Raw genomic sequence first — 12,402 nt, forward strand, 5'->3', positions numbered from 1 at the left:
CCAGAGAGAACCAGTTAAGCTTGTGTCCAGAAATTCTCTCTCTCTGTCTCTCTCTCACACAAACACACAGTTCTGACCAAGCGTATCTCTATGTCTCTGCAGAGTGTGAGGATCTGTTGAGGAGCTGTTTGGACAAGCGGTCTCAAAGCAGACCCTCTCTCCAAGACATACTGCAGCACCCCTGGCTACAGTGACCCCCACGGACCAGCTGATATATTTTGATGAATCTTCTTTTAATGCTTTTATTTCAGTACCCTTAATTTGTTACTCTTAATTTAGCAATATTAACTCAGCAACCTTAATTTAGTTCTTTGATTTCAGTACCCTCAGTGCCATTCTTTCCGTCGCAGCTCTTCCAGGGCATGGCAAAGCTGACCCACAGTGCGCCTTCCATGCCCTTCGCCACCCACCACTGACGCTTACATGAACGCTGCTTGTGTCCGGTGGAACCACGCCTCCACTGCTGGTAACTGACCTGAGCTGGACGGTGGTTAATGTGTGTAAGCACACCTAGTTGCAGTGAGAATATCAGAGATCCTGTGATGGCAAGTTCGGTGAGCCGTGTGCGTCCACGCTGCACTGGACACACCACGCCCAAACCTCCCAGCCTGCATCCGATTACCTGCCGGCTCATTTTCTCTCTCTGCAGTCCTCGGTCAACAACTGCTCCGCCGCTTGCTGCGATGCCTCCACACTCCACTTCAAATCATTCATGAAGAGCCCTACATAGGAGACCAACTGTCCCAAGGTGAGTGTGGACAGACAGTAGTCTGCAGAGTCTTCCCTGTGCAGTTATTGTCCAATATTGTGTGTGTGTGTGTGTTTGTGTGTGTGTGTTCACATACAGTCATCAACAAAGACACACAACTCTTTTAATTTAGAATCAGTTTAGAATTACTTGCAATATTAACATTTTTTTATTTCATATACAGTAATAACTCACACAGTGTAGAAGTGTACCAAATATATTTTGGTAAGCACCTTCAGCCACAAAGAACTGATTCACAGTTCTGACCAATGGTGTCTCTGTGTCTCTGCAGAGTGTGAGGATCTGTTGAGGAGCTGTCTGGAGAAGCGGCCTCGAAGCAGACCCTCCCTCCACGACATACTGCAGCATTTCCCTGGCTACAGTGACCCCCACCAACCCATTTTTTTAATAGCCTGTTTTAAAATCTTTATTTTAGTTCCCTTAATTTTTTCTATTAACTTACTATCCTTTGTTTTGTACTCTTCATTTAGTACTTTTATTTTAGGACCACTCATTTAAGACCCTTATACCCAAAATGTAATATCCTTATTTTTATACCCTTTGTTTGATGCCCTTATTTTAGTTTGCTTTAATTTAGTACCCTTATGTTTTACCCTTAATTTAGTACCGTTTTTATTACCCTCAATTTCATTCTTTTATTTTAATATTCTTAATGTAGTACCCTTAAATTTAGTGAACCTAATCTAGTAATCTTATTTTATTTTCCTTCTTTCCTACTTTCCTGCTACAACTTATACACAAATAAAAAATGTACATATGATTTAACATCATGACTCAGTTTGTCTTTGTAATGAGCAGTGGAACTCTAGGGAGGCCTTGGCTGGCTGAGAAAATCACAAATGGGTGTGATCCAGAACTTTTTTCAACACTTCCAAAGTTCAGTCTTAGAAGTTGGTTTCATTTTCTGCTTTTCACAGCCCAAGTAATACAGGTCAGAGCTCATGCTGCCCTTATTGAGAGCTTCTCGTGGCTCCCGTTAGCATTTGGTGTTCAGTTGCTGGCGCCATGCCACCTCTTGTGGCTCTCACCGCCATATATAAGGTAAAGTCTGGCAACTGACAGAACTTTAATTGATGGAAAAAGTAGAGGTTTTACAGTAGTCATACACCTCAGGCCTCCAACCCTTCCCATCACACACACACACACACACACACACACATACACGCACACACACAGTAAATCTTTTGTCGTTATTTTGAGGGACATTATTTTGCTCACCTTCTCTTTGGACATTATTTTGAGGGACATTATTATGCATATTCTCTCTTTCATCATTATTTGGGGCAACATCTATCTGCAATACACAAAGTCTAAATTTCCTAAAGCAATAGACACAGATGTTTTTCAGTTGGTCGATCCTCTCGAACACACCACCTTCTGCCTCATACTCTTCCTGGACTGGATCCTGGACTGTTTCTTGGTACACTATGTTGCTGACGACTTCAAAAAATGTCTGAGCACAGAGCAAGTGATTGGAAATACAATAATAAGAAAAGAAGAACAATTAAAAATGAACTACCTGAATGTGTTGGAGTAATTACAGAAACAAGAACCCCACTGTTAAAATCCTCACCGGGATTTACCTTTACAGTTCCTTCATCATCATCATCACCTCAATATAAACAAAAATCATGGATGTGTGTTAAAGAAAGTGTTTTAAAACAGAAAACAATTGCAATCTGCGTTAATCACTTAAAGATGTTTAAACGGATGTGCGAGGCGGAGGTGCCGAGGGGCTGCAGCAGCTCCAGATTCAGGACTGCAACCACAAAAAATAACGATAATAATGAAAGGTTTTAAACTTTATCATATTTTGAGCGTAGTAAAGACCCATGTGTTCTTATTTTAGAATTTGTATTGCATTTCATTTACATTTAAAAATCTAGATTTTTAAAATCATTAACACGCATTTTCATTACAGTGAGCTGACAGCTGTAAAGACAAGAGTTCCATAAAGAACCATGAGCCAGTCCAGAACCATTTGCATGCTTTAAAGTTTCTTTGCACGGTGAAATGGTTCTACAAATTTATGAAAAGTGTGTTGTTTATGGTTCTATGTAGCATCAAAAAGGGCTTCTTCTGTTGTTGAATGCTTGACATCATAACAACAGCAGAACCCTTTTTGGTGCTATATAGAAAGGTTCTATATAAAACCATAGACAACACATTGCTCATCAATCAGTAGAACCATTTCAACATGCAAAGTATGAAATGGTTTTTAGAGTGTTTGCGGTTCGATATAGAACCATTGTCTCTAGCAATAAACCCTTTGAAGAACCATTAGCATTAGTGACCATTGGACTCCACCAGGAACCAGCAGTATCTTTGAATGGTTTCTGTGATGTTTTTCAGCAGTTTTCAACAATCTGTTTGGTTGCCACTCAGCTCATTTGCATAAAGTTGGTCCAGGGCGAAAGAGCAGAGTGATGATGTGTGTTAGTGGTTTGAGGTGTCAGTTATATGTAAATACTGTCATCTGACTGTATGACACATTCTGATGTACATTGGCCAAAATAAATAAATAAATAAATAAGTAAAAAAGGCGAATCATTTTGCATGACGTCACCGTTCACATCACATATATGCTACTTAAAATATCAGCATCCCCAACTTAAAATACCTTCCTGCATCCCTGTGTTTAAAATTCAGTAGCGAACCCATACTGCTGTGCGTAGCCCCATTGAAAGACACATTTAACATGTAGAATGAGCTGCATGCTAGCAATGACTGTCTATAGCTGTCTAGTTGACGGGAAACGGTACATCATTAACTGTAGTTGTACAGAATGTCATGGTAATTCAGGTGCTCGGTGTAAGAGATCACAGTATTTCCTCAAATGATCATTCATGTGATGCGCGGATAGATGACAAATACTGTGCTCATGCTTACAGTCTTTTATATTACGTCACTAACATCATTTGTAGATCAGCATTGTAAATAGGATCTTATAGGGTCCAGCACAAAAAACAAACAACAAAAAACAGAGAATTAAAAACATAAAAATGACAATTAAATTTACTTGTTTATTCTCTATTGTTCTCAGACCAGCTGATGCTCGCAAGGCATGCACCTCCACCCACCAGCATCTAATATCAACCTATAGGTTTATGTTACTTGTTTGAATCACAATAATTACACGTCATATTGAGCACAAAAGTCTTGAAGAAGTCTTCAAGTTCATCGATTCGAGTGCCACTATGCCACAGGCGCAAAGGTCAGCATTCAGCATCGGAGCACAGATCTACGTAACTAAAGCTAAACAACTGACATCATTCAGTAAAACATCCCGTATTATATTCAGTTTATTTCGCTATTATTTTCTTGAGCTGTATGGTGAGTAATGATTTCAGTGAAAAGGTCTCAGAAAATGTTTTGTGCAACCCAAAATATCACAAAACAAGTTCAATCAAAATCTGAAAAAGCTTGTGAGTCAATCAATCAATCAACCTTTATTCAACCTCAGAGAACATTAAGGGTGACCTTCATTTATAATGTTGCCGAGTTGTGCAAAATGTAAATAAAAACAAAATGCAATGATGTGCAAATTATTTTAAGCCTATATTTTATTGAAAAGAGTACAAAGATAACAAATCAAATGTTGAAACTGAGAAATTTTATAGATTTTTGAAACATATATGCCCATTTTGAATTTGATGCCAACAACATGTTGGAAGGGGGGGGAAAACACCTGGTGGTTGATTGACAACAGGTCAATAAGATGATTGGATATAAAAAAGCATCCCAGAGAGGCGGAGTCTTTCAGAAGTAAAGATGGGGAGGGGTTCAACACTCTGTGAAAGACTGCAGGAGCAAATAGTGCAACAATTGAAGAATAATGTTTCCTAACATAAAATAGCAAAGAACTTTTGCTTTTCATCATCTACAGTACATACTATCATTAAGATAGATTGACATCATAAATAGATAGAGAATCTGGAGGAATCTCTGTATGCAAGGGACAAGGCCAAAAACCAATATTTGCTGGCCATGATCTTTGGGCCCTCAGGCGGCACTTTATGAAAACCACTGTCTGTAAACACAGACAGCCCTGCATCCACAAATGCTAATTGACACTTTAAAACGCAAAGAAGAAAAACAGGATCCAGAAATGCTGCCACCTCCTCTGGGCCCAAGCTCATTTAGAATTGACTGAGAGGAAGTGGAAACGTGTTCTGTGGTCCGATGAATCAACATTTGCAATTATTTTTGGAAATCATGGACACTGTGTCCTCCGGGCTAAAGACTACTCAGCTTGTTATCAGTGCACAGTTCAAAAGCCAGTATTCATGATGGCATAGGGGTGCATTAGTACATGGCATGGGTGACATGCACATCTGTGAAGGCACCATTAATGCTGAACAATATTTACATGTTTTGGCAACACGTGTTGCCATCCAGATGACGTCTTTTTCAGGGAAGGCCTTGATTATTTCATCAAGACAATGTCAAAGCACATTCTGCATGTGTTGCAACAGCATTGCTGCATATTAAAAGAGTCCAGGTGCTAAACTGGCCTGACTGCAGTCCAGAACTGTCACCACTAAAAACATTTGGCACATTATGAAATTAAAAATATGACAAAGGAGACCCCGAAACTGTTGAGCAGCTAAAATCCTATATCAAACAAGAATGCGAAAACATTTAACATCTCCTCAGTTTCCAAAGCCTTACAAAGTGTTGTTAAAAGAAGAGGTGATGAAACACAGTGGTAAACATGCCCCCGTCACAACTTTTTTGGAAGGTGTTGTTGGCATTGAATTCAAAATGGGCAAATATTTTTTCAAAAAACAAAAAAAATTCTTAGTTTCAACATCTGAAATGGTGTCTGTACTATTTTCAATGATATATAGGGTTTAAATGATTGGCACATCATTGCATTTTGTTTTTATTTACATTTTGCACAGCGTCCCAGCCTTTTTGGGAAATGGGGTTATAGATTAAGCAATAGGAAATTGCAATGGATGTGACTCATAGCCCCACACCCTTTTGTGTTATTTAAAACACCCACACACACACACACACACACACACACATCCACACACATCCTCTAAACAGCTCATCCTTCTGGATCGCGATGGGGAGCTGGAGCCTATCCCAGCTGTCATTGAATTGTCCTCTCTTTTATATTTTTTTTTCATACTTTTCTGAGATTTATATTTGTTTGTTATTACTTGGGCTTAGCTCTTTTTTATTTCTACCTTTTGTTTAATCCTATAATCTTTACACTGTACCAATGAAATTTGTCATACACACACACACACACACACACACACACACATTTTATGCTGTCAGAACATAACACAAAAACAAAAAACTATTGTTTTAGTTTTTGACATAATTTGAAAATACCTGTTGCCCTTCACATTGTGTGTGAACCTCATGAAGAATAGATCAAAAGGAATGGCCCAAAATTACTTGGGCAAAAAGTCTAGTTATATATATATATATATATATATATATATATGTGCACATAAATGTTACATTGGTATTGAAGTTTGTGACATTAAAATACTTATTTTAAACCATTTTCTATGCTTAGGCAGTTGGGGCCCCCCCAAAAAAGTCATACTTAGAGCCCTCATATTCATACTTCAGCTGAACCCACTCTCTCTGTTTTTAAGGGCCCAGGAGCACAGTGTTAGACAGTATACTTCTTAAATGAGCTTTCCATCAAGTATAAACCATACCCTTTTTCTATTACTGTGAAGTCGTATTAAAGCGATTCATCCAGCAGTTCTGCAGCAGTCTCTAAGTAGACGAAAAGAAAATTCATTTATTTAACAGAAGGTGGCGCCATATGTCTGGAGTACGTGGTTACGAGGCTTTTCTGTAGCTTGGTATGAAGTGAGGGTAGTATTGTCTTTGCATATGGAAAGTTCTTCCTGTAGTTAATCTGTTCAGTCCTTCTTCTTCGTTACTGGAGCTCAGATGCACATTGAGATGCACAATGGCATGCCAAAAGAAAGCCTCAGGTAATTAACAAATTCTGTTTTCTTCTCTCATATTGCTCTTATCTTGCCTTGTCTTGTTTGTATTCTCTGTATACATGAGTATTTATCTCAACTGGGAAGTTAACGTAGCGTTGTGCTTTTCCCCTTAACACAGTCACTGAAAGACTGTTAGCTACTGGATGAATAAAGGGATTTGGAACCTGGAGCACTACATTTTACTTTCTTAAGTTTGCACACAGGCTACACACTGAAAATTATATTATTAGTTGTGGTTTTAGCCAATGATATTAGGAGCCATGATTAGGTTATTGACAAAACAGGGATAATGATTTTGTATTTTATACTTTCATTTGGCCATTTATGAGGGTATAAATGGTTACAGGAAATTCCAGCTGTGAATCATGTACAGCGCATTTGCAGACTGGGACACTGGGATCTACTCCCACACGATACACAAGGGAATGTAGGAAAATGAATCCTCTGTATGAGCTTTTGTACTGTAGTCTTGAAGTTCTTGTGCTGGTTACACCAGACTAACAAAGAAGTCTAATATTTATATAGAAACGCAGTTCTTAAAAAGTTTAATAAGTGTAGTATAGTTTTAAAGTGAACTCAGTATGAATGCAATCTTATGTAACACGTTTACATTTGATCTATTCGTGTGGTCAACACAGATTTGATTCCGGAGTACAAGATGGACTACAAGCAACGAGGAACAGCCCTCATCTTCAACCAGGAACGCTTTTTATGGAAGTTAAAACTGAGGGAACGTCATGGCACAGCTAAAGACAAAGAAGACCTCACTGAAAGGTGCACACACAAATTGGGTGAAAAATTAATTCAGCTACATGTTTTGTTGGTTTTCTAAGTAAAAGAAAAAAGAACACATGCTCCACATAGAAAAGACTTCAATTTGACATTTTTCTTCATAACATGAAATGCACACATAATATAAAAGTAAGCATAAGTGTAACTTTTATACAGACCACATTTTATGTTTTTCCAATATGTTAAATTCAGTAATAAACAAACAGTAATTGTGCCTGGTTGCGATTTTATAGACCAACTTGCAGAACAGATATGGACAGTGCTCAGAGATGGACAGTTTCTTTTCTAATACACAACTTTTGTTTCAGATTTCAACAGCTAGGGTTTCATGTGGAACCGTATAATGATTCAAACAAGAAGATCATGATGGACAAATTACGAAAAGGTACAACCTTTCAACGTTTGATCTGTGTATCTGCTCAAGCATTTCTGAGAAATGATTTATTTACTATAAATTCTCTGAAATGTGTCTCATCACAGCTGCTGAAGCTGACCATACAGATGCCGACTGCTTTGTGTGTATTTTCCTGAGTCATGGGGAAGATGGCCATGTCTTTGCCCGTGATGATAAGGTTGACATTAAGGAAATAACAGCACTCTTCAGGGGAGACCAGTGCAAAAGCCTTGTAGGAAAGCCCAAGATCTTCATCTTCCAGGTGACTCTCACATCATGTAACGACAACAGATATTAAAGTGTGTTGTAATTTTATTATCTGTCTTTTTGTGCATGAACAGTGTTGGGTTTAACATGGTACAACGTAATGTGTTAGAGAAATGTCATTACGTTTCTGTAACAAAGTAGTGAAACACATTTAAATCCTTCTCATCAAATCACTGAGGCTGCTACAGAGAAACTGTTTCTACTAAGTAGTTTATCCGTTTTCAGACAGCATTAATTGTTCATGTTTTTTAGTCACCATAACCAGTGGTAGAAACAACCAGGTTTTACAAGCGAGCTCTATGTTTTGTTTGTTTGTTTGTTTGTTTTTTGTGCATGCCTTAGATGCCTATTATGTGATCTAAACCAGGGTTTCTCAACCTTTGGGCCACGGGCCACCAGTATGAATGAACTCTAACAGCACTCTTTAAATCATAAAACCAAGCTTATTCCTCCTTTGTAAATGTAGGCATGCCGCGGTGACATCACCGACAATGCTGTGACTGGCATGTCCCAAGATGAGATGTCTAGTGAGGTGGAGGAGGACGCTGCCATTGTCTACACACTCCCAGCAGGGGCAGATTTCCTCATGTGCTACTGTGTAGCTGAGGGTGAGTGATAAAAAGTGTGCAGTTGGATGACAAAGGAAAAAAGCTGAATGAATGAGGTTATAAATAAATAAATGAGAATAACAATTAATAAACTCATTACAAAGAAGAACGATGGTTTGAGAGTTCAGTGGTTGTGAAATAGTTGTGGGAGAGCAGCGTGCAAGTTGGAAACATGCTATTGAGATGGTGTGTCCATTAGAACACAAGAGGGTCATTAAACATGCAGAGAGATATAGATAGTTGATCTGTATTGAACTTGATAACAGTGAATTAACAGAATATGGCACAGATTTCAGGTTGTTATCTACAATCCAGAATACATAAGAAATAAGTAAGAACACAGTTTACCAACAGGGATACAGACTTAGTAAAGGAAAAAGAAGGAGGACACAATATGAACATAAACAACTAACAGAAACAATAAACACAAACATGACAATAACAAAACATACAGGGTAAGGATGTGAAATCAATTACTTACAATAGAGGACTAACTAAATAAATAATCACACAAACTAGAAACTCAGGTTTGAAATGGATTTGGTTCATTTGAAGTGGAATGTTCAATACACTGATTCAGAGTTTGCATCAAATAAAAAAGTCATGTGACTAGCTTTAATTAGGGCTCATTTTGTCACAGTTTTGAAATGTTTCAAATGTTTTTTGTGTGTTTTGGTATATACTGTAGATAGAAAGAAGCATATAGTACACAAGAAGCACAAGCTGTTGATCTGGCCCAGGATAAGAGTCTCACAATCCTATGTCTGATCCCAGATTTATGAGTAGGTGCCAACATGATATTTCCTGATTTTCCAAATTCTTGCCAACCATAAAAGTGGTGTCCCTGTTTTTTCTGAAGAAAATTCCATTTTGTTGTCATTAGGCTATTATTTTGTTGCTAAACATTAACATAGTACGACAGAACAGATGTTTAATGTTTTTAATAAACATAACTGATTCATCTTATTGTTACTGAGTGTAGATAAAAGTTGAGTGTAGCTAATAAACTGACAACTCAGTGTAACTAACCCTATATAATACATTTTGTCCTTTGAATCTAGACTGAAACATCTTCTGAAGCGATGTATCTTTAAGTGATCCTATTCAAAAATGAATTCTAATGTTATTTCTTAATTGAACAGGATTCGCTGCCTTCCGCCACACAACGCTTGGCTCATTCTACATTCAAGACTTATGTGAAACCTTGCAAGAGCAAGGCTCAACTCTAGAGTTCACTGAGCTCTTGACCCTTGTGAACTTGAAGGTGTCCAGACGCACCCATGGAATCAAGAAACAGATGCCCTGCTTCACCTCCATGCTCACCAGGAAACTCTACTTCAGGCCCAAAAAGGAGTGAACAGTCAGACTCAAAAATATCTGAATCTTTAAGGTGGAAGTACTCAGGCCCAACTCTCCCAAAGAGAAGTAAACCATCAGACACGATGCTGTAAGATTTGTATAACGTACGGCATTTGATTCAATACATTTTCACATTTGTTACTCTTATGTGTCAGTTAACGTGTGTTTGTTTTCTCCCCCTCTTGTTCGTTTTTGTCACTTTTCTTGGCTGTCATTTTCCCTCGTATGGCTGTTTGGTGTTTAGCTCTAAAAGTCTTTGCACTGTGAAAAAGTGCAAATTCAAATCTAAAAAATATGTACTATTTTGTCCTGTTTAGGCTGCTTCCTCTTATCAGCACATCAATCACTGAAAGAATGAGGGCTGACAGAATTTGCACTGGAAGACTTCATCCTCCCAGTTTGCAGTTTTCCATGATGTCCAGCTCCAGACCCTGTCTTCTCCACCTACTGTCCAGTGGTGAATCTAGAAAGTTTTACCAGGGGTGGCAAAGGAGTGACAGAGAGTTATGGTAGGGCATGTACATGTTCACCCACATCTATTAGTACTATATAGTGAACTCTCCATGACCCTAACCTTAACCCCCTGTCATGGGCTGGAAGTTAGGGAACCTTGAGCAAGGCACCTAACCCCCAACTGCTCCCCAGGCGCTGTGGACAGGGCTGCTCACCGCTCTGGGCAAAAACTGAAAAACGTCAAAAATGGAGAAACGAGGTCTTCTTCCGACAGCAGCGATATGCTGAACATTATAATATACACTGAATAGGCATAACATTATGACTACCTCCTTGTTTCTACGCTCATTGTCCATTTTATCAGCTCCACTTACTATATAGGTGCACTTTGTACTTCTACAATTACAGACTGTAGTCCATCTGTTTCTCTGCATACTTTGTTAGCCCCCTTTTACCCTGTTCTTCAGTGGGCAGGACCCCCATGGACCCCCACAGATCAGGTACTATTTGGGTGGTGGATCATTCTCAGCACTGCAGTAGCACTGACATGGTGGTGGTGTGTTAGCATGTGTTGTGCTGATACAAGTGGATCAGACACAGCAGTGCTGTTGGAGTTTTTTGACACCTCAGTGTCACTGCTGTGTCAATAGCAGATGAGCTATTGTCTTTGACTTTACATCTACAAGGTGGACTGACAAGGTAGGAGTGTCTAATAGAATGGACAGTGAGTGGACACAGTGTTTAAAAACTCCAGCAGCACTGCTGTGTCTGATCCACTCAGACCAGCACAACACACACTAACACACCACCACCGCATCAGTGTTACTGCAGTGGTGAGAATGATCCACCATCCAAATAGTACCTGCTCTGTGAGGGTCCATGGGGGAGAAACAAGGAGGTGGTCATAATGTTATGCCTGATCAGTGTATATTATAATGTTCAGCATATCGCTGCTGTCGGAAGAAGACCTCGTTTCTCCATGTTTTTCAGTTTTTGCCCAGAGCGTCATAATGTTATGCCTGATCGGTGTAGGCTGCATATTAAAACTCCTGCTTACACTCTTCTTTTTTGTCCTGTTCCCATAAACAGATCTCTGATCTTTCTAACATAGATCACAAGCAGAATGACAGAGCTAATGCTACACTCCCATGCAAAGAAATGTGCAAAGCTCAAAATATTAATGGGTTTTACTAGGAATACATCAACACCAAAACTGGTATTGGGTATATACTGATACCATGGTCATTTACTTATACTCATAAAAATACACCGATACTAACACCCAATACCAGCCGATACCATGCGACATTAGTTGCGTCTATGCTGCCATGCTAATGAACAAATGACTCAAGCTGGAAGTGAATGAGGGTCTGCTCTCACAGCAGTGTTACTGACTCCATGGAGGTCAGATGCTTCCCCAATACAGGTAGCCAAACATAGGCTAGCAAAACGGAGGCAAAAAAAAAAGAAGCCAAATTTTCTACTATTTACGCTGAATTGTGAGGTATAAATGTTAATATGGTGATTTTTTGTAAAATAGGCTGTAAAGAGACCATGCACTGCTTAGTTTCTCAGCATGTTCATGTTCAGCATGCTCAGTACTTGGTGCACAGCCTGTTATTTTGAATGAAAATCTTTATTTGAAGACAGAGCGTTTCATGTAGCATGGGCCAGGTGTTTTCATACAGTGTGAATGTATTAATCTTAGGTTTTGTCCATGCTTGATGGTCTATTTAAATGTACAGTGTGAGTCACCAAAGAACAAGATTTCTA

The 12,402-nt window shown here is 38.9% G+C and overlaps 1 protein-coding gene across 1 annotated transcript; it reads left to right on the forward strand.

Annotated features, from left to right (window-relative positions):
• The first annotated feature begins 6,619 nt into the window (after nucleotides 1–6,619).
• Nucleotides 6,620–10,407, forward strand: LOC118809985 (caspase-6-like). Its single transcript, XM_036573502.1, has 6 exons — nucleotides 6,620–6,741; nucleotides 7,395–7,530; nucleotides 7,857–7,933; nucleotides 8,029–8,204; nucleotides 8,676–8,817; nucleotides 9,960–10,407. Exons 1-6 carry the CDS (start codon nucleotides 6,717–6,719, stop codon nucleotides 10,172–10,174), a joined length of 771 nt encoding a protein of 256 aa, XP_036429395.1. The 5' UTR covers nucleotides 6,620–6,716; the 3' UTR covers nucleotides 10,175–10,407.
• The last annotated feature ends 1,995 nt before the right edge of the window (nucleotides 10,408–12,402 follow it).

Source organism: Colossoma macropomum, unplaced genomic scaffold (assembly GCF_904425465.1).
Source record: "Colossoma macropomum unplaced genomic scaffold, Colossoma_macropomum, whole genome shotgun sequence".
NCBI lineage: Eukaryota > Metazoa > Chordata > Actinopteri > Characiformes > Serrasalmidae > Colossoma > Colossoma macropomum.